The 20,248-nt window shown below is 40.5% G+C and overlaps 3 protein-coding genes across 12 annotated transcripts in view; 2 read left to right on the top strand and 1 right to left on the bottom strand.

Moving 5' to 3' along the window:
* tbccd1 (TBCC domain containing 1) overlaps positions 1 to 2,167 on the top strand; it is a 106,432-nt gene extending 104,265 nt beyond the window's left edge. For all 7 annotated transcript variants that reach the window (XM_038789009.1, XM_038789004.1, XM_038789007.1 and 4 more), the window contains one exon: positions 414 to 2,167. In XM_038789009.1, coding sequence (XP_038644937.1) covers positions 414 to 543 — 130 coding nt within the window. In that variant the 3' untranslated portion in view covers positions 544 to 2,167. The remainder of the gene's footprint in view (positions 1 to 413) is intronic.
* Positions 1 to 20,248, bottom strand: part of lcmt2 (leucine carboxyl methyltransferase 2) — an 87,911-nt gene that overhangs the window by 26,617 nt on the left and 41,046 nt on the right. For 2 of the 4 annotated variants that reach the window (XM_038788999.1, XM_038789002.1), the window contains 2 exons: positions 18,568 to 18,703; positions 14,327 to 14,799 (listed from right to left, as the gene is read on the bottom strand). In XM_038788999.1, the coding sequence (XP_038644927.1) occupies positions 14,641 to 14,799; positions 18,568 to 18,703 (295 nt within the window). In that variant the 3' untranslated portion in view covers positions 14,327 to 14,640. Of the gene's footprint in view, positions 1 to 4,178; positions 5,272 to 14,326; positions 14,800 to 18,567; positions 18,704 to 20,248 lie in introns of those variants that run through there. The other 2 variants (XM_038789001.1, XM_038789003.1) reach the window with 2 other exon arrangements.
* On the top strand, positions 3,041 to 11,336 carry LOC119961758 (gamma-crystallin S-like). Its single transcript, XM_038789019.1, has 4 exons — positions 3,041 to 3,400; positions 4,504 to 4,585; positions 7,711 to 7,953; positions 9,410 to 11,336. Exons 2-4 carry the CDS (start codon positions 4,577 to 4,579, stop codon positions 9,680 to 9,682), a joined length of 525 nt encoding a protein of 174 aa, XP_038644947.1. The 5' UTR covers positions 3,041 to 3,400; positions 4,504 to 4,576; the 3' UTR covers positions 9,683 to 11,336.

Below are 20,248 nucleotides of genomic sequence, written 5' to 3'. Positions count from 1 at the left end.
AAGGTCAGGTTCTCCACCCGGTGCCTGTGTAACTGGGGGACCTCCTGGAATTTTTGTATTCGGAGAAAGTTAAATACATGCTGAGGGGGTCGATTAGGAGGTTCTACATAAGAAAGCAACCGTTTTTAATGTATTTTAAAAAGCTGGTCACTACAGCTATTGGAGGGGCTGGGAGGCTGTTCTTGTGTTATGTTTTTGTATTTGTATATAAAATTCAAAAATGTTCAATAAAAATATTTACAAAAATAAATAATTTTGATTTGCATATGAAAGTTGAAATGTGCAGGGATTGAGGTTTTGACCAAGTGAAGGGCTTCACTTGTTGAACCTGGGAAATAATTTCTGGTTAACAGATTCATCCTGGTGGAAAGTTTAGAATATTCTTTGTTAATATTTTTACTGCTCTCTTCCAGAGAACAACGCAAGCTGTTTCAAAATCTGGTGGAGCAGGAGTTCTGTGAATGGCTAGATCAAACTGGACATCGTCAGCAGCTGGATAGTCTTATTCCAGCTCCTACTTCCTCAAAACAGACTACATGTTGATAATTCAGAAGCTCTGTGATCACAATTGTTCTCATGGCTATAACTGAACCAAATTTGGGCTCCTCTATTGCACCACTTTCAAATGTACATTTTTTTTGAGAGTCTGCATCGTTCAATTGTGGGTGGGCTCCAATGAATTATGCATCTCAACGTCTTACAACAAATTTGTACATGCAAGTTTTGGACATTAGTGCCATTAATGTATTTCAAATAGCAATACATTAGACTTTGCAATTTGGTTCAGCAATGCCATTCTTACAGTTATGACGCTGTTCAAAGATTCGTTTTATTTTTGTTCTTAGCACCAATGTAATGGCAGTTTATAGGTTTTTTTTAGTTCATGCAGTATAGTTTCATGCCTAGCCCTAATTAAAAATTCACTTTCCACACAAGGAGCTTGACCCTTCACTGTGGACATAACTTTAAATACCAAGGAGATAGAAAAAAGAATGCTTAATATTGTATATCAATATATTATTAGCTTCCTTGAAATGCGTTTCTCTTTCCCCCAACCCTTGGTCAGTTCCCTCAGTGATTCCAAAACTTTGTTCCTGACCCCATTCAGATCTTTATAGGAAATTTAGAGAGCCGTTTAATGTGTGTTTCCTTAATCCAAGTTTTATTTTTATTCAGTCATATTCAATTCTGCCTCGTGTTTATTTTTATATAAGCTAAAGTAATTTAAGATTTCCCAGTTCATCTCACTTTCCACTGATGCCCTTCTTCCAAGCTCGGATGCCTGACTGATATCTTGGCTCTGAACCAAATTGTTTAGTGAACTGGTAAATTAGCCATACCAAAAGCACCCAAGAGTATTTTCTTCTCTGCTGATTGACAAGCAACATATTTGCCCAAAATATATTTTGTCCCACACTTTATTCCCTTTTCCCCATTCATAATTTTCCTTCCCTACTTCCTTTCAGGCACGATTGTTTGCTCTATTTGCGGCAGCCACACCTCTACATTGCCCATATGCTTATTATGTATGTGAACATGACCAATGAGGAGTTTTGACAAGCCAGTCCATTCTGGACAGCATTGGTGCAGAGCTTGACCTTGGCCTCTACTTGATTTTTTACATATACATTTCCAAACAGTGATGGATAGCAGTCAGGAGCAGGAATTGTGGATGCTTTAACAAAGGGATGCGGAGGCCCACTGCGTCACTTCTACTGCCAAGACTAAACCCGTGTCCTCCAAATTTCAGAAACTGCTCACTTCTTAATGTTGCTGATCCAACGGGGGAGCGCCTTTCAAAAAAAATGTCAATTCTTTTTGAAAAATCAAACTTGTTCACCATTTTGAGAGACAAAAGTTACACACTCTTTACTATAACATCTTGAACTGCAGCTGTTGGAGCAGTAGCATTTGTTGTAATTTTATCACTTTTAGGAATACTTTGTAAATGTCAATGATGAATCTTATCTCCAAGCATGCACTATGGAATAATATGAAAAATAATAAAAACCTTCTAATGTTAATTGAATGATAAATTTACCCTTTCCACCATTCCAACAAAATATAAAATGTTAAATTCCAACTATGCTGTGTTCCTCTGGTTTGTTGTCCAGTGCACCACATCAAACGTGGCAATGAATTAATAAAGCTGGTAACATATGCAAAATTTGCATTATTTCTGTTAGTGGTTTTATGGTTTCATTTTATTGGTTAATTTTTAAAAATACATTAAGAGTACTCAATTCTTTTTTTCCAATTCAGGGACAATTTAGCATCGCCAATTCACCTGCCCTGCACATCTTTGGGTTGTGGGGGGTTGTGACCCATGCAGACACGGGGACAGTGATCTGGGGCCCTGATTGAAGCTGGGACCTCGGCGCCTTGAGGCAGCAGTGCTAACCACTGCGCCGCCGTACCATCCCTTTTTGTTTAATTTTAGGAAAGGTGAAAAACCTTTTCTGTGGAGCAATACTTGAATAATTATAATATTGTCTACTGGTTTAAAATAACCTTTTTTTTTCTGAGCGCATGTATTTTTTCGTTCAATTCTGAAGACCGTATTGGTCAGCTACAGGAGCTCCATCGATAGTCCTCTCAGGAAGGTATATTAGCCACGAGCGAGATTTATTCCTAGCCTTTTGCAATTTTATTTTTAGCCAATTAATGAACTCGTTGATTAATGTTAATGAGTTCAGCTTCTTATAATACATCATTGTCACCTGTTGCCTCCATTGAGATTGGAATCGTGGGCTTAAGGCTATGAATGTCTGAACTGTTAGATTATGTACACAAAATCCTGAGACTGGAGTTCATACCCTGAGGGGGTTTTGCTGATACCAGCCATGTTACTTTCCCAGATCCTTCGCCATAAAGAGGCTACAGAAAGCTGATCCTTTCGACTAACCCGAGGCAGATACCTATGGAACATTGATACTGGAACCAAACTCGTTTGCGATCTTGGCCAACTAATATACATGGCAGAGGGAATTGAAGGTAAAGCGGTTTCTGTAAGCGAAATGAGATGTAATCGCGTAACATGCTAACAAAGGCTCAGATGAGAAAGTGGCATTTAACCTCTTTCCATTTAGAATCCAAACTACTCTCCTCTCAGTTTACCCCTGACTTTAAGAAACATCAAATTCCTTATTCTTATAGATTGTCTAAATTGGTTGCGGTTGCTTTAAAATGGGCAGAATAATTTAAAAATAGTAAACACGTTATCCTACTCTGCTTCCGCGCGGACATGAATATATACATTGAGGCTCAGCGCGTGTTAATGAGGACAGCATACATAACTCGAAACGGTGATTTGAAGTAGGAGTTCGTGCTGCTTGATGTTATTCAAGGAAGGAACTTTTTGTTTCTCACAGGAGTGAACTTCGGATGGGGCGAAAAGAGGGTAATTTGGATTCTAAATGCCAATGTTCTCCTTCCAGCCCGCGTTAACACGTCGCACCTTGCATTATTGAAACCTTTTGATGGGGCTTTTCACAGTAACTTCACTGAAGCCTACTTGTGATTAAGCGATTATTATTTCTTTTATCTCAAATTACCTCTGCGTGTATCTCCTTTGGCCAAAATCGCAAACCGTTTGCCAGGTTCCAGTAACGATGTTAACCAGATCAGGTGCTTTTCACGGTTTAGGAGTCTCGTTTATTTTTTTGTAACGTTTTAATGTTTAATAATAACCCATTTAAAGCACGTCAGTTTAGAGAAGTAGGTTAAGAAAAATTGAATTGCAGTTGCAATTTTTGAACAAACGGATGTAACACCAATATTTCAATCTGAGCACTTCAATTCGTAAAACTAATAGTCCAGAATCCTTTTGAATTGTGGCATAATGCAATAACTTGCCTGACAAAGGCCGTCCATTATTTTCCACCTCTGTTTTATTGTTTTTCTTGAAGATGTTGACTTTCTCACTGAACACATTCGCACGGTTCTTATTCATATGGTGCCTAAACTCAATCCCGTCCGCATTCATCTGCAGCCTCAGTTTAGGAGGGTGTGTGTGTGTGTGCATGACAACTCTGTCGTTCGGCAGTGTTAGAATAGATTATCTTCTGATGTCTCAATGGTATCCGGAATGAACATATCAATTGATCAGTTCTTAGCTGTGCAAAGGTTAAAACTTCTCTCAGCCGGCTCTCCCAAAGCCAACTTTTTCTGCAGCTAAGGTGAAGAAACTCTCCACATCAGCGATTGAACTGAGTTTCAGAGATGACATTTTTACCGATGAGTTGCCAGGAAATCTGTCCCGAGCTTTATTTTTGTTCAGCAGCTCGATTGAAACAAATTACACTAATTATTCTCCTCAATGCTTTTATTGAACTGATTCAGCAAAGCTGGTAAATTTATCTACAACAATAGTCCAACGGACATAACAAACAGTTAAGAGGAATTCACGGTCTAGTAATTTTATTATCCCATCAGTTTTTCTAGAAAACTTGCTGGATTTGAAATAACTGACTCGATATTTTGATCTAATTTCCATGACAAAAGATCCTGTAAATCCTGCAGCGTATAAAAGCAGTGTCCATGTTTCTCACAGCACAACTGTGAGCAGACTTCAAAGATGGGGAAAGTAAGTATGACTGGAATATCTGCCTATTCCATTTTTGTTCAGGTTGTTTAACAAGAAACTGCAATGTTTAATTGATTGTCTTTTGATATATCAATGGCATGTGACATAGGTCCCATTTTGACAGCGCTTACCTGCACTATAATCACAGACCTGACAGCTTGCCATTTTCTTGTCTCGTGACATTGTGCAATTTGCTGACGCTAAAAGCTACGTTTGAAAGCAGGCCTGGTTGAATTTTTGTGCGTGCAAGGAATAGAACATCTAACGACTATCTAACATTAAGCAATGGAATTCGGGTAAGAACTGAAAAATGAAATGAAAATCGCTTATTGTCACAAGTAGGCTTAAAAAGAAGTTACTGTGAAAAGCCCCTAGTGGCCACATTCTGGTGCCTGTTTGGGGAGGCCAGTAGGGGAATGAACCCATGTTGCTGGCCTTGTTCTGCTTTACAAGCCAGCTGTTTGGCCCACTATGCTAAACCAGCCCCGATTGGGAACTCCTATAATGGCTGTTGTTGTCAAGCTGTACTAATAGCTCGAAAAGAGGACAGTTTGATTTCATCTCCGAATTTGCTAATAACTGGGACAGTCGTGACAGTACTAGGTCTACAACAGTCTATCGGGTACAGCGTGTACTTGGCAGAGCAGGATGGAGTTCGATGACATGCCTCTCAAAGTCAGATAAACCTGTTGTCATTCCGGTGAAGAAAGGAAAATCAGATTAGCAACATTCACCCTGATCTCAGGATTCAATACTACGGCTAGGATTTGGAGTTGTCAATTAAGATTACTTAAGCCTTTATCTCTCACGGTCTCACTCTTTATGATTTATAAACTACCAGGTGGGAGTGCCTTATCCCCGGCCGATATTGAGCTGACAGTCACACAAAGTATCTGAACCAGATGTCCCAGAAAATGTATTTTTCTCTATTTCTGAAACCTGAGATAGATGGGGCAGTTCCTTCGCGTACTCACCAGTGTGAATCAAGCTTACAAACTTTGAAATCTCCTCCTTGTTCCTGTTAAGTGTAACCAAACATGAATGAGTGCCTGCAAGGGCGAAGGAGAATTGAAGGTGAAAATTGGAGTGAAGAAAACAGGGAAGCACCACCTCTATCCCCAGAGAAGCTATTTACACGTTTCTTCTGTTGGAAGCTTCTGGCAATCACTTGTATAGCTTTGACACAACTGTTAAGAGATAGAACGTTGCCTTTCGAATGATAATTTGGTCCTTCCAAGTGGTTAAAGGCCCATGGCACTATTTTTGAAGAGAAGTCGGCTCTGCCCGGTGCCCTGGTCAATAATTGTCAACCATTCAAAAGTACTCAATTTGGTTGTAAATTACTTAAGGATGCATGCAAATCTTCATTTTTTTTTAGAACAAAGTGACTGACTATACATACAAATCTTTGAAGGTGACTGGACAAGTTGATAAAAATGTTAAAAAAGCACGAGATCCTTGGCTTTATAAATAGATACAGAACAGAAAAACATGGTAGTGATGGTACCTTTTGTAAATCACTGCAGATATCTGAGAACATGTGTCCAATTCGGGGCATCACACTTCAGAAAGAATGTCAGGGCTTTGAGTTGGAGGCCACTTCGATGGTATGAGTATGAGGAGAGAATCTGGAATTGTTCTCCTGAGAATTTTTTAAATAGCAAGTTGTAATGGAAAGGGTAAATGAGGGCTCTGCGATTCCTGCTGTGTAGATGGAATTTCAAAATGCCTTTGCTAAAGTACCACATAATAGATTTATCAATATTGAAGCCCATGGGATTAATGGTGCAGTGGCTGAATGGATACAAATCTGCCCGAGGGAAAGGAAGCAGAGTGCAGTAGCAATGAATGGATGTTTTCCAGAGTGGAAGGAAATGTGCAGTCATGTCCTCCATTCAGTTGGGAGCACTGCATGTTTTGATAAGCATTTTAAAGCCTGGATTTGGGTATACAGGACATAACCTAAAAGTTTACAGATGGTACCTAACTCAGAACTGCAGTAATAATAATCTTGTGTCACAAGTAGGCTTACATTAACACTGCAATTAAGTTACTCTGAAAATCCCCGAGTCACCACACTCCAGTGCCTGTTTGGGTACACTGAGAATTCAAAATGTCCAATTCCCCTAACTGCCCGTCTTTCGGGACTTGTGGGAGGAAAGCCACAGTCACGGGGAGAATGTGCAAATTCCGCACAAACAAGTGAACCAAGCCAGGAATTGCACTTGAGACCCTGGCGCTGTGAAGCAACAGTGTTAACCACGGTGCTACTGTGTCACCCGAACACTGAGGAGGCAGGTAACAGCATTCAAAAATACACGTGACAGTTTAGTGAAATGGTAGGCACATGGCAAGCGCAAGTGACATTTTACTGAGCAATAGCCTGCTCACTGATGCTCGGTTTGGGTTCTGACAGAGCCACTCCACTCCCATTTCAGCCTTGATCCAAGAGGTGTGGTCAGTGTGCATGCCCTTGACATTTGACTGAGTTTGACATCAAGAAACCCTTGCAAAACTAAAGTCAATGGGAATACGGGGGGAAACTCTCAACTGGTTCATTGTTGTAAACCAAAAAAATATCTTTATATACATTGGAGAATAAAAATTAATGCAACAAATTGCAAAATCTAAGCTTGTAAGAGATTTTTTTATAGTGCCCGATGCATTTTCCTCCCCAATTAATGGACAATTTAGTATAGCCAATCCACCTACCCTGCACATCTTTGGGTTGTGGGGGCAATACCCACACCGACATGGAGAGAATGTGAAAACTCCACACAGACAGTGACCTGAGGCCAGAATCGAACCCGGATCCTTGGCGACATGAGGAATCAGTGCTAACAACCACACCACCGTGCCGGCCCGAGCTTGTACAACATCTTACAAAAACGGAAATATAATTTAACAAACTTAGTCAATAACGTGGTAATTGTTTGGCTGTCAAACACCTACATATCTTTATACTCTTTATACTCAGGTATGACATGTTGCTCAAAATTATAGAGGACCAACCAAATTTTTTTCCAGTAACTGTTGCTAAACGTGGAAATGGAAGAAAAAGATAATTACTTTAAATTTTCAAAATGTCAGATAACACATTTAATTTTTCCTTTATTTAACTGTAGATCACTTTCTTTGAAGAGAAGAATTTTCTGGGCCGTCGCTACGAATGTGACAATGATTGCTCAGATTTTCACAGTTCTCTAACCCGTTGTAACTCTATCAGAGTTGAGAATGGGGCTTGGGCAGTTTACGAGCAATCAAACTTTACAGGATATTTGTATGTTCTTACCAAGAGAGAATATCCTGACTATAAGAGTTGGATGGGATTCAATGATCGTATTGCTTCATGCCACAAGATCCAACAAGTAGGTTTTCTTTTGCATGCACTTCTAAACATTTGAATGTTTATAGTAGTAAGCTGGTTAATATTTGTATGAAACTCTACTGACCTCTCATAACTGGTGAGCAAAACACCTTGTAAACTGAGCATTAGAGTACTATGATAGTTGTCTACTCCGTTAAAAAGCAAAATTAAATATCAGTAATACAAAGTTTTTAATATTTGTATACACAGGAAGAAATTCTCTCAAACCAGGATGAATCTTTGAAATTATTTACCCCCAGGAAACTGTGACGGCCAAGTACTTGAACGGCTGATATCGATAGGTTTTAAATCAGTAGCGGAATTGAGGGTTATGGACAGAAGGCAGGAAAGAGGATCAGCCATGATCTTATTAAATGGCAAAGCCGGCTCAAAGGGTTGAATGGCCTACTCCTGTTCCTATTTCTTATGGTACAGCTGTCACATTTGCTTGCAGGAGGGACAGCACAGTGGCGCAGTGGGTTAGCCCTGCTGCCTCACGGTGCCGAAGTCCCAGGTTCGATCCCGGCTCTGGGTCACTGTCCATGTGGAGTTTGCATATTTTCCCCATGTTTGCGCGAGTTTTGCCCCCACAACCCAAAAGATGTGCAGGCTAGGTGGATTGGCCACGCTAAATTGCCCCTTAATTGGAAAAAGAATTGGGTACTCTAAATTTTCTTTTAAAAGAAAACAAAAACATTTGCTTGCAGGTTTTGCAAATAAGTTTATAAAAAAATAAGTTAAATGGAGAAATGGCATAACCTAATGGAAAATATTTCCCGATTTTTGAGAGCTGATTAAAGCATAAGGAAAATTGTGTTGGTTTAGTCCAGTTTGGATTTACCAAACTTGAATAAAACATTATAATTGATAGATGAACAAAGTACTGTCAATACTGATAATCTGAAGTGAAAATACTGAACTATTCAACTACTCTGGAAGCATCGATTAGAGAACCTCTGGTTTCAGGTTAGTGACCTTTCATCATAACCCAGTTCATAGATAATGGTTTTGGAAATTTAGACTTGCTATCCCATCAGCATTATTGGTCCAACTGGTGAACTGATAGGCAATACTGACCAGTAAAGAATTGGGTACAATTCCAGTAGGAATTGAACTCACTGATCTGAGTTAGCTAGGTCACTATGGTTCACCTGTGTTCCTGGATGTGTAAAAGATAAAATCAACAAGGTTTCTGCCCTTGATTCCGATAAAATAATCCCTGCTGGAACTGTGTGGGCGAGGCCAAGATCTCTTGTGCTATAATCGTGTGTCTGTTTAAATGGCCAGCTGACGATCTACACTTCTAGAACAATGGTATCTGGGCAGGCATCTAGCAAGAAATCACTGCCTTTGAAGAGAGAAAAGGAGCAAATTAATGTAACAATAACAAACAAGAAGTAAATTCTTATTTTCAACAACTGAATGCCATTGTTTTCATGGTACTTTGTGTTTTACAGACAGCCACAGGCAATTACAAGATCAGAATCTGCAACAAAGGTGATTATGAAACTCAAACAATAGAATATACAGACGACTGTCCATCTGTCTTTGAACAATTCCACATTCAAGATATTGATTCCTGTAATGTCCTGGATGGTGCATGGGTTTTCTTTGAACTTCCAAACTATCGTGGAAGGCAGTACCTCCTTGAGAAGGGTGTATACCAGAAAGCTGCAGATTGGGGAGCAACCACCTCAACAGTGCAGTCGTTCCATCGCATCATTGTGTAACTTAGCAAGCAGTGAATTTATGCAGGTTTCAATGTATTGATTTGACTCAAGAATATTTAAATAGCATTAATAAAATACATGTTTATCTTACACAGAGGAAGATATTTAGGGATCAGGTTTTTGCTTTGTTGCACTTCAAATTTCTGTAAACATTAAATCTCCAATGAACCAATGTATAAAATCTTAATTTTTTTTTCCATTTGCAAGAATTCCTTGAGCTTGGTGTTTTTTTTTTACAAAATGGGTTTATCATGAAAAATAAACTCATCGCCACCTTCTCAAGGAGATGGATATCAAATGCTGGCAATTGTATTGTACACCCAGTCAAATTCTTAGTAAATAGTGTTTTAAATAAGAAAATAGGTGCAAAGTGAAGAGTCTTTCCAAACCAATGTATTGGCAGAATCTCTCTCTCAATTTTCGACCTGGGATTATGCCCACTTTTAACGAAGGCCTGATTCCCTCAAAAATTAATCTTTGAACCAGCATAAAAATTTGCACAAAACATAAGCATAACTGCTCTTGGGTGCAACAAATATTTAAAATTGTGATTGTGTTGATATAACTAATGGAACGCTACACATAAATGTTCATTCCTTGCAGCACAATTGTGCTAAATCAATATACTAACTTACTTTGAGTCTAGAAAGTGCATGCCCTGCTAAATAAGTGCCTAATGAGGCATCACTCTGATGCTACCTGCAGTAGTCATAATAGGGTTTACTCAAATTACTATACTGACTCAGATTTAAATTGTGCCTCTTTTTAAAGAATGAAATAAATTGTTACCAGGTAATCAGATTTCAATTATCTTAAAGCTTCAATGTTTTATCTGTCAAATGGAATTCATTACCTGGAATGTGTAATTTATAACTAGAAATTGAAATACAGAGTTAACTATTTCTTCTGGAATAAAAGGATGCACTAAGCTGTCTGTGACTTGCGTTGTGGTACCTCTATGGAATATTACTAATTTTTTCTGTGTTCCCAGTAATCATGAGGATTAACTTCAAGAGATATTTGAAACTTCTGATACAAGGAAGCAACCACTCCCAAGAATAAAAAGGCTACAAAGTTTTAGATTAATTTCTCCATGTTTTGAATGAAGTTTTATCCCGACATATCCCCAACATTTTGAAAGCAAAAGTGACAAGGGCACGGTAGTTTAGGAGGGCTTACCCCTACATCTTCTGGAATATTGAAATTGGAAGCTGAAATAAATGGAGTCATACCAGTTGCATGCACATCCCATTGATAATTTAAAAAAAACAAAATGGGAAATGGGTGCAGAACAGGATTTTATCGAGTTAACTTTCTAAGAGTTCCATTGATCTTAACAGGTGATAATTCTATCACTGAGCTACAGCTGACACTTTGCTACTTACATCTGGGTAATTTGCAGATAACCACCAAATCAGAAAATCTAGGCTTTTCCCTATATCATGGAAGACAAGTTATCACCAGGTTCAGTCAAATGGGACTTGGTTAATTACACCCAGTCTTCCACTGCTGCATTAGTCTTGCAAGGTCTCAGTAATTGATCTAGGAATGAGGAGAAATCCTTCTCTTTCATTAATCTGTGCCCCTTCAAATATCAATAAATCCTCAAGTTGTATTTACCCCTAACACAACTTTTGACATGCCCTAGAAGCTTTTACCAGAAACAGGCAGACATTTACCCTCTTGCTACTCTAATTTAGATTTTCCACACTGCTAACCCAAGACATATGAAAAACAACTAAAGTATGGAATTTGGCATTGGGTGAAAACATACATCAGGCATGTTAAGAACCCTTGAAAATTACATTCCTACTGTTTGGATCTTTGGAAAGATAATCTCCAATGAATTGATTGGGCTATTTTGCATATTTGACCACTTGGTCAGAGTGAGTAATGGAACAAATTGGATTGCTCTATTGCACCAGCTATAGTGAATGGCCAGCATCTGGCAACAAGTCTATGACTCTCAATGCTAACAGTTCTTTTAAACTCGAGTGGTGTGACTGCTGGGAATCAGGTGGGTATTATGAATAAAAATATTCTCACCTCGTGGAAAAAGGTGGTGACATGACTTTAACAAAACAGCAATTGCAGGTGCTTCTGAAGAAATCGCACGGCATTTCACATTGATACCCTTGAGGGAAATTCAATGCGGTAACTGTGACTGAACTGGTTTTTTGAAGATAACATGCTTTGTTAAGGGAGGAGGTTCTATTCATGAGCTGTCTACCAACAGGATCAGCTACAATGCAGTTTTACTAGAGAATGTTTCAAATCAACTGGTTTAGTGCCAGGGACCGATCTTGAGACTTCACTTCAGCTTAGAAAATACTTCCAATAGTGTAACAAAACAATATTTTTAAAGTGTATAGAAGAGTTCTATGAAACGTAACATCAGAATTTGTCTTTGAAAACGTAATTATTGGTCAGACATCAAAACAAAATGTCTAAGATTATCAATTGAACACCTTACTGCCTTGTGACTGCCTTAAATAAATATATTACACCTATATATTTGCAAATTGACCAATATTTTAAAATAAATCTGGGATCAAGAATTATGGGATGGTGGAGTACAATTTGACAATTTCCACGGTAAGAAAATATTTCAGTTTTAAAGGTACACTTCCCAGATCAGAATCAGTAGTTTTATTTATAACAGTTGTAGACATTTGGCTTGAGGAGCACCATAATTCAATAATTAATTTATTACATTCTTTGGCACATATCCACAAATTCAAACTACCACTGCTCATGCCAGGGACCATTCCTTGAGACTTCACTTCAGCTTAGAAAATACTTCCGATAGTATAACAAAACAATATTTAAAAAGTGAATGTATTTGTAAACAAACTAACCACCTCACTTTAAGGTATAGGATAGAAAAATAAAGTGCATACAGTGTAAATATTTTCCAAAAATACATTTTCACTTTTGCGAAGAACGGCAAAGTATCAGTAACCCTGAATGGTCTCCCAAGACTAAACTGCTGATAATACTGATTCCTTTCACTTTTATAGAAGTTTTTTTTGCAACAAGTGACTCCGGTTTGGGGTGCACTACCTGAAAGTGGGCAGGTTCAATCAAGGCGCTCAAAGGGGAATTAGATTGTTATCTGAAAAATAAGGGTGTGTGGGGCTTTGGGGAGAGAGGGGGGGGGGGGGGGGGGGGGGATGACACTAGGTCAATTGCTTATTCAAAGAGCCAGTGCAGTCACGATGGGCTAAATGGCCTCCTTGTGTATTGCAAAAGGGAGAGTTATCTTGACACTCCTTGGCCAATTGTGCAGAGAGATGCAGAATGTATCGCATTTACTAAATATCTTGGCTTACAGTTTGTAAGCATGTTCCTGTGTGAATTGAACTCATTCAGCTGATGCAGTAAGCTGAAACAGAAATGGTTCCATTTTGTTGAAGAGCTTTTCTTCTCAGAATAGCAGGGCAGCAGGGTAGCATGGGAGGGCAGCAGGGTAGCATGGTGGTTAGCATAAATGCTTCACAGCTCCAGGGTCCCAGGTTCGATTCCCGGCTGGGTCACTGTCTGTGTGGAGTCTGTACGTCCTCCCCCTGTTTGCGTGGGTTTCCTCCGGGTGCTCCGGTTTCCTCCCACAGTCCAAAGATGTGCGGGTTAGGTGGATTGGCCATGCTAAATTGCCCGTAGTGTCCTAATAAAAGTAAGGTTAAGGGGGGGGTTGTTGGGTTACGGGTATAGGGTGGATACGTGGGTTTGAGTAGGGTGATCATGGCTCGGCACAACATTGAGGGCCGAAGGGCCTGTTCTGTGCTGTACTGTTCTATGTTCTATGTAATACAGAAATAGCTGCAAATTTGCAGCAGCTTTTTGCACCATTTTCAAATATGATTCTTTCTATTCTAGCTCATACAAACATTCTCCGCCATTGAATAAGATCATGGCTGACCTGATTGTGCCCCAATTCCGCATTCCCTCCTCCCCACCAATACCCTTTAGTCAAGAAGTTATCTACCACTACCGTAAAAATATTCAACAACCCTGCCTCCATTGCTGTCTGGGAAGAGAGTTCCAAAGACTCTCAACCCTCAGAGAAAATAATTCTCCCCATTTCCATCTTAAATTGGGGACACCTTATTTTTAAACTGTATCCCCTAGTTCTAGCCTCCCTCACAAGGGGAAACATCCTTTCAGCATCCACCCTGTCAAGTCTCCAAAGGATCTTATTTGTTTTAATAAGATCATCGCTCATTCCTCAAAACTCCAATGAACATAGTCCAACCTGTCTTCATAAGATAACCTGCCTCCCCCATCCGAGCTATCAGTTGAGCAAACCTCCTCTCTCAACTACTAATGCGTTTATATCTTTTCTTAAGTAAGAGACTTGTACACCATACTCAACACGTGGTCTCATGAATACCTTGTACAATTGTAGCCAAGCTTCCCTATTTTTGTATTCCATTCCCCTTACAATAAAAGACAACATCCACTTCAGATTTGCTCCACCTGCCTTTTTTTACTGTTCAAAGTTGGCAGGCAAATGTTATCTTATAACTAACCGAAAACTGGTCCAATTACAGATGTTTTTATCATCCTTATGGAGACAGGGTAAGTGTTCAAATGACAGATTGCTCTCGGGGGCAAATTTGAAATTATGGGGACATACATTTCCTAATACTAATTCAACTCCAAATTTTATTTTCATTGTGCTAACCCAAAAATAATTTTTACAATTAAATGTTGCATTGATCCCTAAAAATGGAAAGCATGTAAAAACACTAAAAGTGTAACAATATACATTTTGTTGATAATGACCGATGGTGTTTGCCTAGATCATTGACACTGAAGATTCACATGAAGCTTTGAACAAATTCGATAGAACAGCTGTTGGGTTCATGACTTTAAAAGGTTTCAGGAAAGGTAATATTTCACTAACAAGGCTTCTGATTGCACATCGGCTGCACTTTGAGCCTCTTAAGTGCACAGGTTCACCTGATCTCGGGTAGCTTCAATAGAATTGGTTGATGATTCAGGTGAGTTCCAAATGAGAAGCAGTTCCCTCCTCCTCCTATAACCAGCACTTGACACTCCTTCACTAATAACACACTACTGTGATTGTGCAACATTAGAGGCCACTTCACAAGATTCTGCAAGCAAGGAGGAAATAATTAACAATCCATCTCACTGTCTATACCACAATAAATGTTTTGCAATTGATGTAGTTTCTCTCCACATTACTCTTATGTCTTGTATCATGAGTAATGTCTTTTACCAAAGGCATGGTCAACAATTATAATGGACTCTGTACAATAAAGTAAATTAGCGCAGGCAAGAAAATGTAATGTATACACACAACTGTTGATAAATAAGAGAAAAGCCAATAAAAAGATTTAAAAAAAAACAATTATAATGGAAACTCGCGATTGAGCCATTGCTTTCAGAAATTAAGGGGTATGGAAAGGGATGGGGGGGGGGGGGGCGATGGAGCATAGGGTGTCCTTATATACTGATGATTTGTTATATGTGTCGGAACCGAGTGTGTCAATAGGGGGAATACTGGAGCTGCTTCGGCTGTTTGGGTCTTTCTTGGGGTACAAGTTAAATCTAAGACAAGAGTGAATATTTTGTGGTGTCTCGACCTGGGGTTGGGGGGGGGCTGCCATTCCGTAGGGCAAGGAACCACTTTAGATACATGGGGGTGCAGGTTGCTCGGGATTTGGGGGGGGGGGGTCCGTAGGTACAACATTTCTAGTTTGGTGTGGAGGATGAAAGCTGATTTGGCAAGGTGGGATGGTCTCCCTCTGTCACTGGCGGGTCGGGTACAGGCGGTTAAAATGAATGTGCTACCGCGATTCCTGTTTATTTTCCAATGCCTGCCTATTTTCCTGCCAAAGGCATTTTTTAGAAAGATTGAAGGGATGATTACCCCGTTCATATGGGGAGGGAAGATGGACAGAATTAGAAAGGGGCTACTACAGAGAGGAAGGCAGGCAGTGTGTTTGGGTCTTCTGAACTGATGTATTATTACTGGGCGGGGAGTGTGGAGAAGGTACGGAGCTGGGTCAGAGGGGTTAACTCCCAATGGGTCAAAATGGAGGAGAGTTTGTGTAGGAGGTCAGGATTGAAGGTGCTAGCAACAGCGCCACTCCCGACGGCCCCGGGAAGATACTCGGGGAGTCTGGTAGTAATAGCTTCGTTGAGAATTTGGAGGCAGTTTCGCCGACACTTCGGGTTGGGGGCAGGGTCAAGGAAAATGCCGATTCGGGGGAACCATAGATTTGAGCCAGGGAAGTGGGATGGAAATTTTCGGAGATGGGAGGAGAAAGGAATTAGGACACTAAAAGATTTGTTTCTTGGGGTTGGTTTGCAGGATTGAAGGAGCTGGGAGCGAAGTATGGGCTGGAGCAGGGGGAAATATTTAGATACATGCAGGTCTGAGACTTTGCCAGAAAGGAGATACAAAGATTTCCAGTAGAGACGGCTTCCACATTGCTGGAAGAGGTGCTGACGACAGCGGGACTGGAGAAGGGGGTAGTATTGGCGGTGTATGGGACTATTTTGGAGGAGGAGAAGGCGCCGTTGGAAGGGATCAAGGCAAAATGGGAGGAAGAGTTGGGAGAGGGTATGGAAGAGGGAGTTCTGGTGTGGGTGCTCCGGAAGTTGAATGCCTCCATCTCGTGTGCGAGGTTGGGACTGATACAGCTGAAGGTGGTGTATAGAACACACCTTACAAGGGCAAGGATGAGCAGGCTCTTTGAGGGGGTAGAAGATGTGTGTGAACATTGCGGGGGTGGCCCTGTCCAAAGCTGGAGGATTACTGGAAGGAAGTTTTTAGGGTAACCTCTAATGTGGTGCACGTGAAACTGGACTCGGGCCCTCGGGAGGCCATATTCGGGGTGTTGGACCAGCAGAGGTTGGAAACGGGTGCGGAGGCAGATGTAGCCTTTGCCTCGTTGATCACCCAAAGGCAGATCCTGTTAGGGTGGAGATAAACCTCTCCACCCTGTGTCCTGGCGTGGCGGGGGAACCTGCTGGAATTCTTGACACTTGATAAGGTCAAATTTGAACTGAGGGGAAGGATGGAGGAGTTCTACAATTCATTGGCATTATTCATTATGCACTTTCGAGAATTGGATTACATCGAACATTCGGGGGAAGGTGGCTGGGAGGGTTGGGGGACATTACATTCGTTATTGATTGTTGTTTATTGTTGGGTGTAAATTTGGGAGAAAATGTGAAAAAGGAGAATAAAAATAGTTTTTAAAAAAACAATTATAATGGAGTATCCAATATCAAGGTTTAGCTGTCAAACTGAGCTTGCAAGCCTGTGGGACTCCTGCATTGATTCAGCCCTTTTCAATCTTGTACTAGGATATATCTACTCCCACCCACTAATGGCTGAGCCTGCCACTTGTTTCTCATGCTCCCCCATGAGCTTTCAACCCCTAAACTCCCCTGTCCAGATTCCCTGACCACTTCCCCACATTTATATAGATAACTACACTTTCTTTTCACTTTGGGGCTTTCAATCTTCATACTGGATAAACCAACACTGACTTTTTTTTTTAAAGCACTCAAATGATTATACCACACAACTATACAAAATTGTCTCATTAAATGTTTTAACAAATTAATTACTTGCTTTAACCTCTATGGTTTACGTTTTGTTGCCTACTTACCTTTCATCCCAAGGCAAGTGCACAGTGATATTTTAAAAGACTGCTTACGTAGTCATGGGAATGTCAAAACAGCGTACAAATATACCATGAGCAAAGGCATGGACGATTAGCTAGCATTTTAGTAGCAAGTCCAAATGCTAATATTTAGTCTATTCATGTTCCTCAAAATCATTCTGAGAATCAAGTTGATCATAATTGTGGTGGGTGGGTGGTGGGTGAAAAATCCCTTTTGAGGTTGAGACCCCAGAGTTAGCTATTAACTTACAGCTGACTCAAAATGGAAAGACTGAGCTTCTGACCTGACCTATGATAGCACATTAAAAACACGGCAAAATCCCATGAGGCTGTCAGCATTCTGGAGTAGCATCTCCCAGGATTATCCAGTACTGAGTAAAACTAGCATTTTGTTGCTATTGTCTTTAACGGCAACCTACATGTGCGAAGTTGGATTTTCCGTTCTCACAAAGATGAAGATGCCATAAAGGAACTGGCTGAAGTCTGCACTTGATATGCGCATTGCCTTCTACTGTGAACCTGATAGGAGTGATATTGTGATGGCTAAGCAGGCTTCCCTTCGCGTTAAAGGTAAGCGAACGTGGCATGGGTTGCGAAGGATGCCTGGCTGGCAAAAGTGGATCCCGGGGAGAAAAATTTGAAAAACACAGGTTTAAAATATTCTTTGTAATCTGTGTTAACCTTATAGTCTGTATATTTGTGAAGTGGGGTTGGGGGGGGGAAGAAAGAGTATAAGACATTGTATCATAATCCGACTTTTCATGTTTAATATGTTTTTTCCTTGTTGTAAAAACTAATTAGGGGTCCTGTGACTGCTTCTTCATGTTTTCTTAAAAAAGAAGTAAAAGTTACAGTCTTTTGAGTCAGAATCTCATTCTGGGGTTCTCCTGTCCAGTTATGACGCCAACTGGGATCGTAAAAGAGAAATACATTTTCAGTGTTACTGGGGAAATACAACTCAACTGTGTTGCTCTATAGAGAGCCAGCATGGATTTGATGGGCAATAACCTCTTCCTGTGCCATTATGACATGGAACCAGCTTCTTTGAAGTTGAAGCACAATTAGACCGCTGTGCCGTGAAACGTGTTTACAGGTTATGTCACTGATTGTTTCCAAAAGTCAAAAAATAAGCAAAAATGCTGAAGAAATAAATTTGAGAACCAAATGCAGCACATGCATTTTGTTTTCATCTGATATATTGTTTAAACAATTATTACTTACTGAGTCAATGCAGTAGTCAAAACTTTGTCCTGTTTTAAGGTCAATAAGAGTTACTTCGGGGATTGAATCAGATTGGATTGTCACTCCTCCGAGTAAAAGAAGTTTATCACCAATAATATGGGCCGTGTGAGAGTATCTGTAAAGTAATTGAAAATGGTCAAACATCCTCGAGAGTAAATTTTAATCCTAATGTCCTCAAGCCTCTGCCACCAGTCCAAAGCTGACAGAGTCATCATAGAAGAATCATAGAATCCTTAGCGCAGAAAGAGGCCATTCGTCCCATTGAGTCTGCACTGACCCTCAAAGACTACCCTTACCTAGGCCCAATCCACACCCTATCCCTGTAACACCACCTGGGGACAATTTAGCATATCCAATCCACCTAACCTACACATCTTTGGACTATGGGAGGAAACCACAGCACCTGGAGGAACCCACGCAGACATGAAAGAACAGACAGTCACCTGAGGTTGGAATAGAACACGGGTCTCTGGCGCTGTGAGGTAGCAGTGCTACCACCGTGCTGCCCAGTCCTTAATTAAATATGCAGAGTCCAGCAGCCTCGCCTTGGCCAACTCTCCATTTGCTACGAGTATGATATGGATTGAAAACACATTAAAAAGCCTGGAAGTGAAAGTAACCCAACTTAACCACCCACCAAAAACCTCAAGATAAAATCAAGGCCCTTGCATGCACACAAGCTTTTTAGTTTTCCTAGGCTACAATACCTCATTTACTGGGAAGGCTATTTTGTACAATTTGCTCAGTTTTTACAGGAGATACCTGCAAATAAGATACAGGAGATAGCTGTGGGAGGCAAGGTGACACAGTGGTCGGCACGGTGGCACATGGTTAGCACTGCTGCCTCACAACTCCAGGGACCAGGGTTCAAATCCGGCCTTGGGTGAATGTCTGTGTGGAGATGGGTGACACAGTGGTTAGCACTGCTGCTTTACAGCTCCCTCCCCCGAATTCAATTCCGGCCTCGGGTGTGTGGGTTTGCTTTTTCTCCTGTGTCTGTGTGGGTTTCCTCCAGGTGGTCCAGTTTCCTCCACAGTCCAAAGATGAGCAGGTTAGGTGGATTTATAGTGTCCAAAAGATTAGGTGGGGTTACTGGGTTATGCGGATGGGGGGAGGGGGAGAAAAGAGGGGGGAGGGGGAGAAAAGAGGGGGGAGGGGGAGAAAAGAGGGGGGAGGGGGAGAAAAGAGGGGGGAGGTGTGGGCTGAAGTAGGGTGCTCTTTCCAAGGGCAGGTGCAGACTCAATGGGCCAATTGGCTTCCTTCGGCACTGTAAATTCTATGATAATGATGACTGCTCTTCAAAGTGTAAAAATTCACAATTTCACAGTAGAGGCAATTTTAGTCACATGTTGTGCCTAATGCTGGCAACAGGTGACAAAGATGATAAAAGGATTCTATTGATCCTTCATTTTGATGAGCATAAAAATATGCTTAAATAAAATTAAAGAGATAACAGGATTAAAACTAAAGAAAAATCATATTTTGAATGCACATAATAATCAATGAAATAAATCTCGACGTTTCCCAGATGCTACGCAGACAATAAATGGAGTGTAATCGGCATTGTAATCTTTACATTATTCTTGACATTATTATTCATAACAGTGTCATTTGACAGGCGACCCAAAGAATTGTAGTGATACATCCTGGATGTATAAAT

This window comes from Scyliorhinus canicula, chromosome 2 (assembly GCF_902713615.1).
Source record: "Scyliorhinus canicula chromosome 2, sScyCan1.1, whole genome shotgun sequence".
In the NCBI taxonomy this organism is placed as follows: Eukaryota; Metazoa; Chordata; class Chondrichthyes; order Carcharhiniformes; family Scyliorhinidae; genus Scyliorhinus; species Scyliorhinus canicula.
The sequence above is the reverse complement of the archived record's forward strand: the minus strand, read 5'-3'. Positions and strand labels throughout refer to the sequence as shown.

What these genes read in the sequence shown, in the direction of transcription:
- LOC119961758 (XM_038789019.1), top strand. An exon ending in CATGCCACAAGATCCAACAA is followed by an intron (nt 7,954 to 9,409) that starts GTAGGTTTTCTT and finishes TGTGTTTTACAG; the next exon opens with ACAGCCACAGGCAATTACAA.